We start from the raw sequence: 15,433 nt of genomic DNA on the forward strand, positions 1-15,433 counted from the left end.
TGAGATCTTCAAAGAAATATCCCAGGACTTGGGATGTGACTCTGGCCTAATCTTATATAATTTTTATAACAAAGCTACAAATGTGTATGAATAATTGCTAATGCATTTCATAAAAATACCATATATTTGGCATGTCATAAAAATAGCGTTAAATATTTCCCTATTTGTATTAAGCACTCCTCCCCCCAACGTTCATAAAGCAGAGTGAATGAGTTAGGGTCTTTGTGTCTGAGGCTGGGACTTCTCAGAGCTACCTCAACCTCAGAGAGCTTCAAGTCCATTGTTTTTTGGCTTTAGCCGTGGCACTCATACTTGATGAGAAATGGGTTGTAAAAAAGAGCATTTGGGGAGAGGTCCAGGAGTGGGCCTGTTCCGAAAACTCCCCTGTGCCTTTCATGACCAGAAGGTTCTAGTGGATTCCATGCAGCCTTTCCTTCTGAAGCCGGTCACGGAACAGGGTCTGCACTCAGGAGCTCTCCCCACACTCCCCCTTCTTTTGAGGGTAAATGGCTGGTCTGATTTCACAGCGTTGGAGCAGCCAGACTGGCCATCTCCAGCACATGCATTGTGGTCAGGCCGGGAAGATGCTGAGCTGGGATCAGAGCCCTGGTTTTCCTTAGGGACCCGTTCCTCACTTGCTGCTTGGAACTTTAGGCAAGCTACTTTCTGGAAATGGGTGTGGTCTCAGCCACTTCTCCAGGGATCTGAGAGGATCGATGAAGTAGAGCTGGGGAAATGGTATTTTTTTTTTAAAAGAGATTTGTGCATTCTATCTATCTATCTATCTATCTATCTATCTATCTATCTATCTATCTATGTTAATATTCACCCGAGGATATTTTTCCATTGATTTTTAGAGAGAGTGGAAGGAAGGGAGAGAGATAGAGAAAGAGGGAAAAATTGATGTGAGAGGGACACATCCATTGGTTGCCTCCCAGCCAGGAATCAAGCCTGCAACTGAGGTATGCGCCCTTGGCCGGAATTGAACCTGGGACCCTTCAGTCCACAGATGTATGCTCTATCCACTGAGCCAGACTGGCTAGGGCAAAAAAGGTATATATATATATTTTTTAAACTTAGGAAAAGAGCCCATCCAGGCATTACCAGTTATTAGTCATGATGGGAAGTGACTGTTGGGGAGAGATGGGGGTCCCAGTCCTACTGGTCCGTAGGGCATGCTTACTCTGTAGGTTTCTCAACTGGATATTTTTGGGGTGGTGAGACTCTAATTAGTGAAATTGGAAATAGATTTATACCTAGGATTGTGGGGTCATCTATATTCAGGAGAAACCTTAGGTTTGTCCCTTAAAATCGGAGTGTAGGTTCCTTCCGTTGACTTTCTCTAATTTGGATTAAGATGTTTGGGAAATATCATGGTCCCTTCTCATTCCATTGAATTAAAAATAAAAGTGCTAAGAAGCCCAACAAAATTCTGCTTTGTTTGTTTGTTTGTTTTGTATGACATCAGTCTTGTTTCTTATAAAATACACGTCAGTCACCAAAGAAAAAAAACCCAAACCGCAGCAACCCTTCAGATGCTCTTGCTTTGCTGTTGTCCTTAACCTGGTGGAGTTTTAACTTCTTAGTCTCCTCTCACACACACAGTTACTGAGTGTGTGATGGATGGTGTGTGCAGGGACTGGGGACATGAAAGGTGACCTGTTCCCTGCTCTTGAAGCTTAGTCTGCACACATTTCCAAGTTCAGCCCTTCTCGGTCAGATCACATGGCAGGCCCCCACATGACATTGTGGTCTTCTTGAAGCTTATTCCAGGATTGCTCTGGAGTGGGGGCAGCCAAAAGGAAGGGGAGGCACTTTTGAACATGTTGTCAGGAGTGGAGAGAAGCTGGTGATGGTGATGATGGAGGTGATGGCAGCTCCTGTCTGTGGAGCCGCGTAGCCCCGCCAGGTCCTTCCTGTACGAGGTGCCTTAAAACCTTGCCTTGTTTAATCCTCTCAACAACTGTGTGGAGAACACGATCCATAGCTTACTCCTGAGGAAAATGAACTTGAAAGAACTCGCCCAGCGTTGCATAGCTAGTACATGTCAGGGTGGCATTTTCTTGGACTTAGTTTGTCATTGTGTTTGGTCAGGTAAGATTTGAATTAGCATTAGATGAGTATGTTTTCTCATCTATCTCTTTCCCTATATAATATTGAACCTATATAATATTGATATATATAATAGGCTAATAATATTATATTCAGAGTGTCTCCTTAGGAGTTCAACCAGGAGACCGGGAGTTTAATTGCTCGTTATGACATGTGCTGACCACTAGGGAGTAATGCAGAATGACGGGAGGCCCCAGTCGGCAGCTGGAAGGCCCAGATCAGCCCTGATCGCCAGCCAGGCCTAGGGATCCTACCTGTGCATGAATTTTGTGCACTGGGACTCTAGTGTTGTATAAGCAGACTCTACACATAAAAACAAAAGATTTGTACTTTGGTTACTTAAAATTGTTATAAGTAACATAATAAAGGAAAATTTAAAGAGAAACGTTCACCCACTCACTATTTTCATTTGTCTAGATTTCCTTCCAGTTCTTATCTAGGAGCATAACTTCTACAAAGTTGTTTTGCTACTGAAAATTACTTTGTATTTTTAGTGTTCACATAGCATAGATGTTTTCATGTTTCTACCTATTCTAAATAAATATTTTAGTAACAGTCTGTTGGGTTGAACACTGTCTTCATTGAATGTTTAAGTTTTCATTTTTTTATTATAGATATTGGGGCATTCAAATTTCTTTAACACCTAATATCTATCTTTGAGTCATTTTCCTGAAATAAATGCCTTTAGTCACTTCTTAAACTCTTAGAATCTTTTAAAAAATATTTTTATTGATTTCAGAAAGGAAGGGTAAGGGAAAGAGAGATAGAAACATTAATGATGAGAGGAAGTCATTGATGAGCTGTCTCCTGCACACCACCCAGTGGGGATTCAGCCTGCAGCATGTGCCCCTGATTGGAACCGAATTGTGACCTCCTGGTTTATAGGTCAACAGTCAACCATTGAGCCACACTGTCCAGGCCGGAATCTTCTTTAATGCAGCTTTTTCTGAAATAAACCTCTTAGAGTTATCTAACAATGTTTTTGTTTCTCTCCTTTGGCATTTCTGAGTCTTGTCATTCAGGACCCTTCATTGACACCCTTAGATATGTTTTAGCTGTATCTCATTTTCTACTTAAAACTGCCCTCCCTTTGGGAATCAAGAGCAGAGCTGTCCATAGGGAGATACCAGGTTTTTGGCTGGAGGCAAACAAGAGGGTAATAACAGACTCGTCTAGATCCTTTGGTCTTCTGCTTTATCTAGTACAAAAACTTTCTCCAACCGACAGAGCCCATGTTTGTGTACCTGTGTATGTGTGGCTTTGTGTGTGTGTGTGTGTATGTGTGTGTGTGTGTGTGTGTGTGTGTGTGTGTAATATGACTCAGTAGCTCTTTGTCACCATAGTTCCAAACACCTAAATATACAAACATGATCGGGCTGCTGGCGTCATGTGAACACACGGCTGAAATGTCCATGTAAATATTGTGACACGAGGTTTCCTGGGCCTTCACCTAACCTTTAGCAGGAACTCGCCAAGCAAAGAGGCGACGACTAGATAGACATTAGCCTAGGGGACCTCATCTTTCTTCCTGAGAATCCCTCACAGCCCGAGGGCCAGTTTACATTACAGAGTTTCCCCTCTGGGGTACAGTGGTGCCTCGCATAACGAACGCCTCGCACAGCGAACTTTGGACAGGTTTTTCATGAAACCATCGGCCAAAAAGCAGAAAATGGATGAAGATGTGCAAGATTTGGTAGACTCTACTTAGTCTGTCTTAAAATTAAAAAAATGTGTGTTTTTTTTTTTTAAAATTATGTTTTTAGATGTATCTAAATAAAAATATGTCATCTTAGCATATTTTTTTTTATGTCATCTTAGCATATTTTATGCTACAGAACGAATTATTTTTTTTAACATGTATTGTTATGGGAAAACACGTTTCACATAACGAACTTTTCGCATAACAAGCTTGCTCCTGGAACGAATTAAGTTCGTTGTGTGAGGCACCACTGTACTATCCAACGTCCCAACAACTCTCAGAGGCGGGGAGGAGGGAGAGAGCACGAAAGAGAAAGAGGGACATTGAGATGTTATTTTTCACTGCTGCTATGATTGACCACCAGGTCTGTGCCAGGTTGCTTGTCTACAGTTTCTTATTTATCCCCCATATCAAGTGTGTGAGATAAGGGCTTTTATCTCTATTCTACACAGGAGGGAACTAAGGCTTGGGAGAGTTTGTGATTTGCCCAAAAGCAACATTCATTTTTGAAGCCAGAACTCAACCTAGGTTTATCTACTCCGAAACCCATGTACTTTCTTCCAAATCACAGTGTCGGGACAAAACATTCCAACCCGTTCTTGTGAAACCAGAAACCAGGTACCCAACAAGTCACCATGAGCAGCCTATTCCTTTCCACATCTTTAGGAATGGGATATCCGGCACATAGGTTTAACTGTAAAGCTGTCTGATGTGACTCAGTCTTCTTTGTACATCTGTCGCTTATACGTAAGCATTTGGAGTTTAGGCAGAGGGAAGGGCCTTTCCCCGCCAGGTTTGGGCCGGTGGACGGTCGGTCAGAGGAGGGAGTGTGTGTGCGCTACCCTGGGTCTGGTCCCTGTGGATGCCCGGCTCCCCCAGCGAGTGCTGCCTTCGTGTGGGACGTTCTCTCTTCATGTCTTGTTCTTTGTTTTTGTTTTCTCCCCAGATCTAGATACTGATGACGATTTAAATAGCGACGATTATGAATACGAAGATGAAGCCAAACTTGTTATATTCCCAGACCACTATGAAATAGCACTACCAAATATTGAGGAGTTACCTGCCCTGGTCAGTGAGTGTGCACGGCTGCTAGCTAGATGCGCGTGGCTCTCTGTGTCAGGTGTGTGTGCGTGTGCCGTGTGCGTGCACGTGGGGGCGGGGAGGGCGGGCCGGATGCCAGAAGAGGAGGAGGAGGACGGGCACAGGCACGAGCACAGCGGCCTCTTCTCTGCGAAGAGGGGTCGCAGGGCTCCGTTTCGGGAGCCTGGCTTCTCGCTGCCCGTGACTCACAGCCCGTTGCTTAGTAGATTTTTCAAACCACATCCCCAGATGTGCAGGGCTTGTCTTCTGATCAGAGGAATAATGATCATTTTATGTCCTCTGCATGTTGGCCTTCCGTGGGAGATTTTGTCCGGGATGAAATAAACGAGTCCCACAGCTGCAGCTACAGCACCATGAGGGCAAAACCAGGCAGATATTTACACGCCCCGGGCGGCAGCCGCTCTGTGGTGACGGGAACCCACTTTTCGGTGTTGCTCCTCATGAGGACTGAGGTGACTGTGAATTTAGATTTAATGAGGAAGTTTTATTTAATTTGTTTTTTTTCTTCCTTTCCCTTCATTTCCGTGGAGCAATTTTCATCTTCCTGAACAACTTCAAGCTGGGGAGGGTGCTGGCGGGGGGGAGGAGCCAGGCCATGTTTCAAGTCCATCCTCCAACCCTGGGAGTGGGCGCGGAGTTCCCTGGGGGACCCTAACCATTTTCCCGATCTTTCCTCTTTTTCCTGTATTGTCTCTGCCACTTCCATATCTTTGCAATACTGAGAGTTCTCCTTGTCCTTAGCCGCTGTCGGGAAAGAAGTGAAAAAGCACGTGGTAAATGGTAATTGCTTTTCCTCCCATTCACTGGTGAAGGAAAAGTCTTCATTTGAGAAATGGAATAAAACAAACTCTCAATACTTTAAATTATTCCTAGATTCAGAACATAATTTGAGAGTTCTTTTATTTAAAAGTGCAGTGACATAGAAATCTAAACCCAGCAGTATAAGTCAGAATTTTTGCTACAGAGTCTTTTAGAATTAAGGAATAGTTTGAGAATTAAAAAACAAGAGAGAATTATTTGGAAGGGGAGCTTGAAGGAAAAGCCTGGATTTATCTGATGGTAACTAATAGGATTTATCTATACTACATTTTCTTTTCATGCTTTTAAATAACAGAGTTATTGAGCTCAAAACCACCCAACCAGGTCACACTTTCTACATCTCAAGAGCTTCTCAGGACTGGAAAAATTCAGTTTCAGGTAGTTAGTTACTAGATTCGGCCAAAAAGTGAAACCACCTCTTAGCAATGCAGGTCCACAGAGACAGAGCATTGGGGGCTCAGTGAGGATTTTACAATCTGGAACCTAGCACCTCGCTTTAGACATCAGGAAGTCAGCAGTGGTATGCTTGTAAATGGCTAGCAACCACTTCGCTGGGGGAGAAGTACCGCTTTGTAGAGGTTCCTGGCTTCCGTGTGTGAATACTGCTACTGTGGCTGATTTCAGGCGAACAAAATGTCACTGAATGCAGTGTTGGGAAGAGCTATTAAAAGAATTTCCACCATTCACATACCATAGATGTAAATAACCTCAAGAGAACATAGATACTAGTAAGATATAGTAAAACCATTACGAAGTGTTTTGCATATTTGCTACCTTTAAAATATATAGTTTATTTAATGATACGTTTATATAATTTAATCCTATATAATAAAACCCTAATATGCAAATCGACTGAACAGTGGAACTACCGGTCACTATGATGCACACTCCCCCTTTCCCCCCACAAGGGAGGTGACTGGTGGTGGCAGCAATAGTGATTGGGGTGCTGGGCCAGCCAGTGGGTGCCAGCAGGGGTAGCCCCACAGATGGCTCCAATCACCGGCCAGGCCTAGGGACCCTACCCTATATATTGGAAACAATCTCTTAGATTTAAAAATTAAAACCTCCCAAGGCTACTCTAACACTGAGATGCTGCTGTGATGACATGCATGGACTCTAGCTTGCACATTTTTGCAGTCAGCCCTGATTCTGACACTTATAACTGTGTGACAAAGCCAGTTACTTCTCTCTCTCTACTTCAGTTTTTCCACCCATAAGATGGGGAAAATGGCACTACTGCCTCAGAAGGATCATGTTATGTACTAATTTTTATAACCAGGGCAAAAAAATGTAGCTACCCATACAACAGCAAGACGTCTTTCACCTGTATGAAAAGTATGGTCACTGGTGCATGCAGCGTCCCAGATTACAAGAGGGATGTCCGACTGCCAGTTTAGGCCCAGCATCCCCTGTTTAACAAATATCTTACAGACTTTCTTAATATTTAGTAATTGAGTCTGTGAGCTGGTTTGAGTTCTAGGACCCTACTGAACTTGAGGACCTGGGATGAAATCAGGACTAGTAATAAGGTCTCCCACTTCACTCCAGATAACAAATCCAGGGAAAGATAATTCACAATATAATTACAGGGTGGTGTATCTTGACCTTCAGTGATGATCCATAAAAGAGGCTTCTAAGTGATTTTAGATGGTCGTCTGAAAACACTAGATTCGTGTATATTAGTGGCCCAGAATTTAAGGAAGTTTTGCTGAGTGTCACAAGGAAGGATAACCAAAGAAAATAAATATTATATTCAGATCTTAATAAAACATTGTGTATTACAAACCAGAACACTTAAAGACCTAGTGAGGTAGATACAATTCAGATGAGGACTGGGAAGGGTTGAGGAAGATGGTGAAATAAGAAGGGGATTATGACAGACCAGGCTAAACAGATTAGGATGTGTAGCCAAAAGTGTGGAAACAGCTTAAAAAACCCATATAAATCAGGAAGGGACTGATGGTGAACTCAGCCCTGATCTGTAGGGCCAGCCCTGGATGGGGGATAGGAGATGAATTTTAATAATTGAGAGGAGAGGGTAATTATATAGTAGCACTTGTGGTGAGAGATGAAGGGGAGTATTTTTTTTTTTTTTTAAAGGTTGTAAATGATAGTTATGGCTGCCTGATCTATCACACAGTAAAAGCTTTTTAAGGGCAGGGGCTTTTTCCTCATTCCTGACTGTGCTTCGCCCAGTGTTCAGTGTAACTTCAGAAAGTTTTAAGCTGAGGGACGATAGGATCTGATATTCACAGCAGACCACTCTGGCTGCTGCAGGAAGGAGACTGTTAAGAGCTGCAGTGTGGCCACTGGGTGAGCTGGGATGTTATTGGAACCGAGATGGGTGTGTCCAAATTGAGAAGAGCTAGATTCCAAATAGGTTTTGGATGTAGGACTAATGGGAATTGCCCATGGGTTGGATGGGGGTGGGATGGCAGCTTAGGGAATTTCTTCCATTGCTTCTTCATCAATTCTGGGATCAATCAGTGATACCCAGGGGAAGAGATTCTGCATGGAGTTCAGCTAATTGTGCGGGCAGGATGTTAGTGATGCAGAATACAAATGTTTGCTTACATTTTTTATTTTTAACAATTCAGTGGCTTTTATTATATTCAGAGTTGGGCATCCATCACCACTATTTCATTCTAGAGTTTTTCCCCCCCATTACTTTTCAGAAAGAGTGGAACGGAGGGAGGAGAGAGGGAGAAGAGGGGGGGAAATTTCGATCTGAGAGAGACACATCGATCTGTTGCCTACTGCACTCGCTCCTACTGGGAGTAGGGAGTGAACCCACAAACTGGGTACTTGCTCCTGACCAGAAATCGAACCTCACACCATCAAGTGTGCAGTCCTATGCTCCAACTACTCAGCTACACCGGCCAGGGCTCATTCTAAAATATTTTTATTGTCCCACCTCTCAACTTCTCATTCCCCCTCGCCTCTTTCTCCCCCCCCCCCCCCCCCCCCCCCGCAGCCTATGGCAATCACTAATCTACTTTCTGTCTCTATGGATTTGCCTAGTCTGGTTATTTCAAAAAAATGGAATTATGTAATACATGTTTATTTGTATTGCTGGCTTCTTTTCACTTAGCATATATTTTTAAGATGTATCCATGCTGTGCATGTATCAGTACTCGATTGCTTTTTATTGCTAAAAAGACAATACCCATTCCGTGGTATGCACGTATGACCTTTTATTTATCCGTTTATCATCAATGAACATTTGGGTTGTTTCTCCTTTTCGCTATTGTAAATAACGCTTCTACGAACATTTGTGTATAAGCTTTTGTGTGGACACATATTTATCTTGGATATGTACCTCAGAATGGAATTCCTGACTCATATGCTAATTCTGTTTAACTGTTTGAGGACCGGCCAAACTATTTTCCAAAGTGGCTGCACCATTTTACATCCCCACCAGAATATGTTTTTTAAGACAGTCAGAAATAACATATCATTAAGCAAAAGTGACGGTGGGCGTATGTCCAAGGTCACTTGGGTTTGGGAGAAAGCAGAGAATCTGCACCTTCCCACCCCCCCTGTTCATAATGTGGACGGATCTGGCACGGAGACACCAGGCACGGCCCTGGCCAGGGTCACATTTGCACCAGATTAAGTAATGAGGCTGCTGCTTGCATTCCATTCAAGTGCCCTTGACCACATGCCTTTGTGTGATGCGTTGAGGCTATTGCATATCTGGGTGTATATTTGTTAGGAGGAAATCACACCCCTGGAGCATTCCCTTGGCTAATTTGAAAATTGTTCACCTTATACTTTTCACTCTGCTTGCTAAGGGGTAGGAATTTTTAAAGTTGGCTCCTGCACTTGGGCTTACAAACTGGATTTGGCTCCTCGCTATCTTGTGCCATGGTCAATACTGCAAACTGTAGGCCAGAGTCAAAACCCAGCAAGAGCCAGGGCGGAAAGTGCTGGAATCAAGAAAGTAGGATCTTGCTTTTGTGGTAACTACCCATTTGCATTTTCTTAGATTAAGCTATACTTACTAATAAACCTTTACATTTACTTTATATCGATAGAAGTTGTTATTTTCTCAAACTGTTCTAATATATTACACTTGTTCTAATATATTGTCTTCTAGGTAACAATTGCTTGCGATGCGGTTCTTAGCTCAAAATCTCCATACAGAAAGCAAGACCCAGACACCTGGGAACACGAATTGCCAGTATCCAAGTATGCCAATAACCTCACCCAGCTGGACAATGGAGTCAGGATTCCTCCAAGGTGAGTGTCGGGAAAATGGAGCTTTAACCTCTAAAACTGGCCAAAAGAATATCTACTCTTCTACCTTCTTCTCTGAATTAGCAGTTAATATGTGTTTATCAGATGCCTTTTATTAAAAATAAGCTAAAAAAATTCTCTCTAGTCCCTGGCCAGGTAGCTCAGTTTGTTAGAGCATTGTCCCATTACCCAAGGTTGCAGGTTCGATCCCTGGTCAGAACACATACCAGAATCAACCAATGAATGCATAAATAAGTGGAACAACAAGTCGATCTCTCTCTCTCTCTCTCTCTCTCTCTCTCTCTCTCTCTCTCTCTCTCTCTCTCTCTCTCTCTCCCTTTCTCCACCCCCTTCTCTAAAATCAATGGGGGGAAAAAAACAAAAAAAAAAACCTCTCTAAAATTATCTAGCCAGTTTGGCTCAGTGGATAGAGTGTTGGTCTATAGACTAAATGGTCCTGGTCTTGATTCTGGTCAAGGGCACATACCTTGGTTGCAAGTTTGATCCCGTTGGGGCACATGTGGGAGGCAACCAATTGATGTGTCTCTCTCATATTGATGTTTCTCTCTTTCTGTCTCTTTCACTCTCTCTAATAAAATAAAAATGAAATTATAAAAAAATAACATAATTGCCGAAACCAGTTTGGCTCAGTGGATAGAGGGTTGGCCTGCGGACTGAAAGGTCCCGGGTTCGATTTCGGTCAAGGGCATGTACCTTGGTTGCGGGCACATCCCCAGTAGGGGGTGTGCAAGAGGCAGCTGATCCATGATTCTCTCTCATCAATGTTTCTAACTCTCTATCCCTCTCTCTTCCTCTCTGTAAAAAAATCAATAAAATATATTAAAAAAAAAACACATAATTATTTGTACCTTAGTAGTAGATGCTGAATATAGCCAGCCCATACCCCTGACCCTGTCCCCACCCTAATGCTCCCAGTTGCAACCACCTGCAACTCTTTGCTTGAGGGCTTTCTCTGCCTGCCAAAACCAGGTGGGCTGGTGATGAGACAGTCAGAGATGCTATGGAGTTAATGCTCCCTCTTGCCCTCCTGGATCAGCCCTCAGCCAGTGCCTGTGGAGTGGCTGGACAAATACCCGAGATCCCCACTCAGGTGGGATAACTGCCTCCAGAGTTCCCCAGCTGGACTGGGTCCCCATTGCCCATGGCAGCCTCCTACCCTTTCTAGTCTTACTTCCCTGTGATGCTTCCTGGGATCACCTCCCAAACAAGCCATTTACATTCATATTTTTGTCTCAGACTCTGCTTCTTGGGGAACTTACAATAGTCTTTGGTTGTCACCTTTTTGGCTGGAATGCTCTCTGGGCCACTTGAACATCTCCTAAGTGCTGGCATGTTTCCAGAGGCAGGTGCTAGAAGGAAAGAGCAGATTAGGGACCTGACCAATCTTGTTGAACCCTAACTTTACTGTGGTCCCATTCTGTATAGAATTAGTGCAGGCACGATACCTCAGTTTCTCCTGTTCACAGTGGGGATGGTAATACTGATGCTGAGGGCGTTCATTAGAATTAAATGATTGAGCTTTATTCAGTAAGTCCCTGGCACATACCCGATAGTTAGCCTTCCATTAGGCTGATTTCCCTTCTACTTAATTTAGATTTGCCGTGTAGTAGGGTTTTGTTTAAACTAGGTTTCCTAGTTAATGCTTTTGAAATTTAGGTGTTTATATAGGTGTTATCCTTAATGTTTTAAACTTAATCAAGATCCTCTGTCCCTCACGTGGGAATTTTAAGGAAATGACCTCCCCTTCTGCCCTCAGGTTCTATGTCAGTTTTCTAAAGTCCAAGAGCCATCTCGGAGGTGCGGGAGGAGCTGGTCCCCATCTGGGTGGCAGGAAGGGTACTGTGGGGTCCTGCTGCTCTGGGAGTGACTCAGATTACTCCCCTGATTGTTTACTGTGGCCCCAGCTTGAGACACGCCTTCCTTCTTTTTAAAAACATATATTTTTACTGATTTCAGAGAGGAAGGGAGAGGGAGAGAGAGATAGAAACATCAATGATGAACGAGAATCTTTGATCGGCTGCCTCCCACGTGCTCCCACTGGGAAACTGAGCCTGCAACCCAGGCATGTGCCCTGACCGGGAATTGAACCCGTGACCTCCTAGTGGTATAGGTCGATGCACAACCACTGAGTCACACCAGCCAGGCTTGTTCCTTCTTGAGGCACTGTTGATTTTCTAATTATGCCTTGCATTCCAGCTGTACTAACTGTTTCTCCATGACTTTCCAGTGGTTGGAAGTGTGCCAGATGTGACCTGCGGGAAAACCTCTGGTTGAACCTCACCGATGGCTCCGTCCTGTGTGGGAAGTGGTTCTTTGACAGCTCTGGGGGCAACGGGCATGCCCTGGAGCATTACAGAGACATGGGCTACCCTCTCGCTGTGAAACTGGGAACCATCACTCCTGACGGGGCAGGTGAGTGTGCTTGTATGACTCTGGGGACAGGCAGTGGCTGCTTCCTAGAGTTGAGCAATGTCTTGACCCAATAGTTGGAGAGTGGAGGCTCTAGGTTCTGACAGCTCAGGTTTGAATCCTGATTCTGCCTCTTATTAGCTGTGAGGTCTTGGGGGAATGTTCATAACCTTCTAAGTGTCCGGTTCCTCATCTTGAAGATAACCATGGTACCTCCATCACAGGATTGCTAAGGTGCATAAGCTTTTAGCTCAGTGCACGCAGTAAGGTGTGATAAAAGCTAGCTGCTTTGGTTATTACCTTTCTGTGTCTCTCTTGGCTTAGAGGGGAGAAGCAGGAGCCAGGGACTTGTGAAGCAAATGGGCACAATCAAACTCAGTGTTAGAATAGTTGGGGAAGCCCTAGAATTCATTCTTTTAGAAACCAAGGAGGTTCATTATGGAGAAGATGGGTTTGAAAGATCGGATACTGCCTGTTCAGAGTCCCTGCCGCCTTCTGGCAGTGGTGGTTCATGTGCAGTGAGGAGTTGAATCACTGTCAGCTTCAGATTTTTAAAATTTTTTTATTTATGGTCTCACACAGTATACTTTAAAACAATACTTTTGGCCATGTTTATACAGTTAATTCCTTCTACCATTTGTGAGGAAAAAGGAAATCGCATCATGGACAATAATGAGCAATTTAAATATTGAGCAGTGGCCGTAAGACCCATCCATCATCTAAGCTCCATTGAAAATAGTTACCGTATTAAGCACTATTGGGTCAACATCTAGGGCTGTCTTCTCCATCTGTCCAGGCTTGAAAGTCCATTTCTTCTTTATGTTAAGGATAAGATGAATTTTTAGGAGCAATATAAAGATACTAGAGGCCCATCACATGATATTTGTGCAAGAATAGGCCTTCCTTCCTTGGCTTCACTTATAGCCGCCCGGGAGCTGGCAAATCACCACTCATAAAGCTCCCTCCACCACGCCCGCTCCCCCATAGCAGGATTTCAGCCCCTCCTGGCTGCTCCGTGCCCGGATATGCAAATAAAATCCGCCATCTTTGTTTGGGTTAATTTGCATTCTCACTCTGATTGGCTGTGGGAGTAGAGGAGGTATGGTCAATTTACATGTTTGTCTATTATTAGGTAAGATGCATCTTTTCTCTGATCTCTTTCTGAATTAGCCTGCTTCTGAGTAACTGGCTAGGATGAACTCACTAAATGTGTTCTGGTCAACCTTTCCATTGAACTGGTTTTGTTTCTCACTTGTTTTATCACTGAGGCTGGCAGTTAGGTCATGTCAAGATTCTTTGGATTCACATTTTGGGTAATTTTTCCAAGTTAGAGGACTTATTTTAATTCATTAGAGTAAAGTAGCTGCAAGAGGCCTAGGTGCTTGTGGGGAAGTGTGGGACTTGGTTGGAAAGTGTGTAAGGAGGATTCTCCGAAAGGTTGTGGCTTCTAGGGAGACCTTGCCAAAGGTGGCGGCCCCTGCCTCGACTTTTCCAAACAAGTCTGAGCCCCTGGGTGCTTTATTGGAATCTCTATGTTTAGTCTTTAGACCCGAACTTGTAGAAGCATGTGCTTTCTCAAGGATACTTACCCTGCTGATTGTATCTAGAGATTAATTTTAGTTCAAGCTGTTACTACAAGCCTAAGGAGGTAGGTGAATGGGACTGCTTGGTTCCTATAACCAAGCAGTCCTTTAGCCTCTCTTTCACAGAAATGTGTGTCAGAGTAGTCCATCCATCGCTCAGGGTCTGCTGGTCAGTCCTGGCAGGTGCTGATCCTAAACATCCCCCATCCCCCTGCCAAGCAAACCAAACTCTACACAAGCCATGTCAAATGCTAAGGCTTCCAGGATCTGAAGAGAAAGTTCAGGATATGCGGCTGGACGAGGGCTCTAGCCGTATTTGCTGATCATTGCTGTGTTGAATGATTGCTGTATAAGGCAACCATCATCATCTTAGAACCATCCGAGAAGGGTTTGTAATGTAGACATTCTATTGGATGAGATTATAAGGAGATAATAATTCAAATGTTTCTACTTTCAGTTCTTATGTAGTGCTTTGATACAGCCTGTTCAAGACTACAAATGTTGGTGTACATATCTTAGTTATACAGTCTCAGTTGTTTGAAGGCTGGACTATTTCTTACTTATCTTTGGGTTCCATACAAAATATTATACATAGTAGGCACACATACTTTTGTTAAATGAACCAAATGGCATGTAAGTATTTAAATAATTAGATTTTATTTGGCCTGGTCAGTATGGTTCAGTGGTTGAGCATCAACCTATGAACCAGGAAGTCACAGTTGTATTCCTGGTCAGGATACATGCCTGGGTTGTGGGAGCCAATCAATGATTCTCTTTCATCATTGATGTTTCTATCTTTCTCTCCCTCTCCCTTCCTCTCTGAAATCAATAAAAATATATTGAAAATAATAAAAAATGTTTTTATTTAAATGTGTGCCAATAATAAAGGCAAAGGTTAATTCTATTTTCTTTGCATCTTTAATTTTTCAAATTTTTTTTTTCTAGAGTGAAGCTTATTTTTAAACTGCAATTTAGAATGCATCTGAATTTTTTTTCCTTTTCATTTGAGGAAGGGAAGTTTATATTTGCCTCTTGATTATTTAAGAAGCAGATGTTCAGTGAAACATATTTAGAAAACAGAGAAAAGTGTAGAGAAGTAAATAAATCACTAGTAATTCACCTGCCAGAAAATCACTTCTAACAATTAGGATATTTTCTTTAAGTCTTTTTTTCTTCTTCTTTTTTTCTAAAGCCTTTATTCTTTTTTTTTTTTTTAATAAGTTTTTATTTTTCATATTATTACAAATGTTCCTTCCCCACCATTGCTCTCCTCCACCAGGTTCCCACCCCACCCTCTGCCCTGTCCCCTCTCCCCATTGTCCTCATCCATAGGTGCACAGTTTATGTTCAGTCTCTTCCCACGCCCCCCTCTCCCCTTTTCCCCAAGAATCGTCAGTTCACTCCCCTTCCATACCTCTGATTCTATTATATTCAACAGTTAATATTGTTC

The 15,433-nt window shown here is 43.1% G+C and overlaps 1 protein-coding gene across 2 annotated transcripts in view; it reads left to right on the plus strand.

Annotated features, from left to right (window-relative positions):
* The window catches only part of USP13 (ubiquitin specific peptidase 13), a 116,428-nt gene that overhangs the window by 38,509 nt on the left and 62,486 nt on the right, over positions 1-15,433 (plus strand). For both annotated transcript variants that reach the window (XM_084875545.1, XM_084875546.1), the window contains 3 exons: positions 4,758-4,879; positions 9,831-9,973; positions 12,219-12,403. In XM_084875545.1, coding sequence (XP_084731671.1) covers positions 4,758-4,879; positions 9,831-9,973; positions 12,219-12,403 — 450 coding nt within the window. The remainder of the gene's footprint in view (positions 1-4,757; positions 4,880-9,830; positions 9,974-12,218; positions 12,404-15,433) is intronic.

This window comes from Pipistrellus hanaki, assembly GCF_964339955.1.
Source record: "Pipistrellus hanaki genome assembly, chromosome: 2".
In the NCBI taxonomy this organism is placed as follows: Eukaryota; Metazoa; Chordata; class Mammalia; order Chiroptera; family Vespertilionidae; genus Pipistrellus; species Pipistrellus hanaki.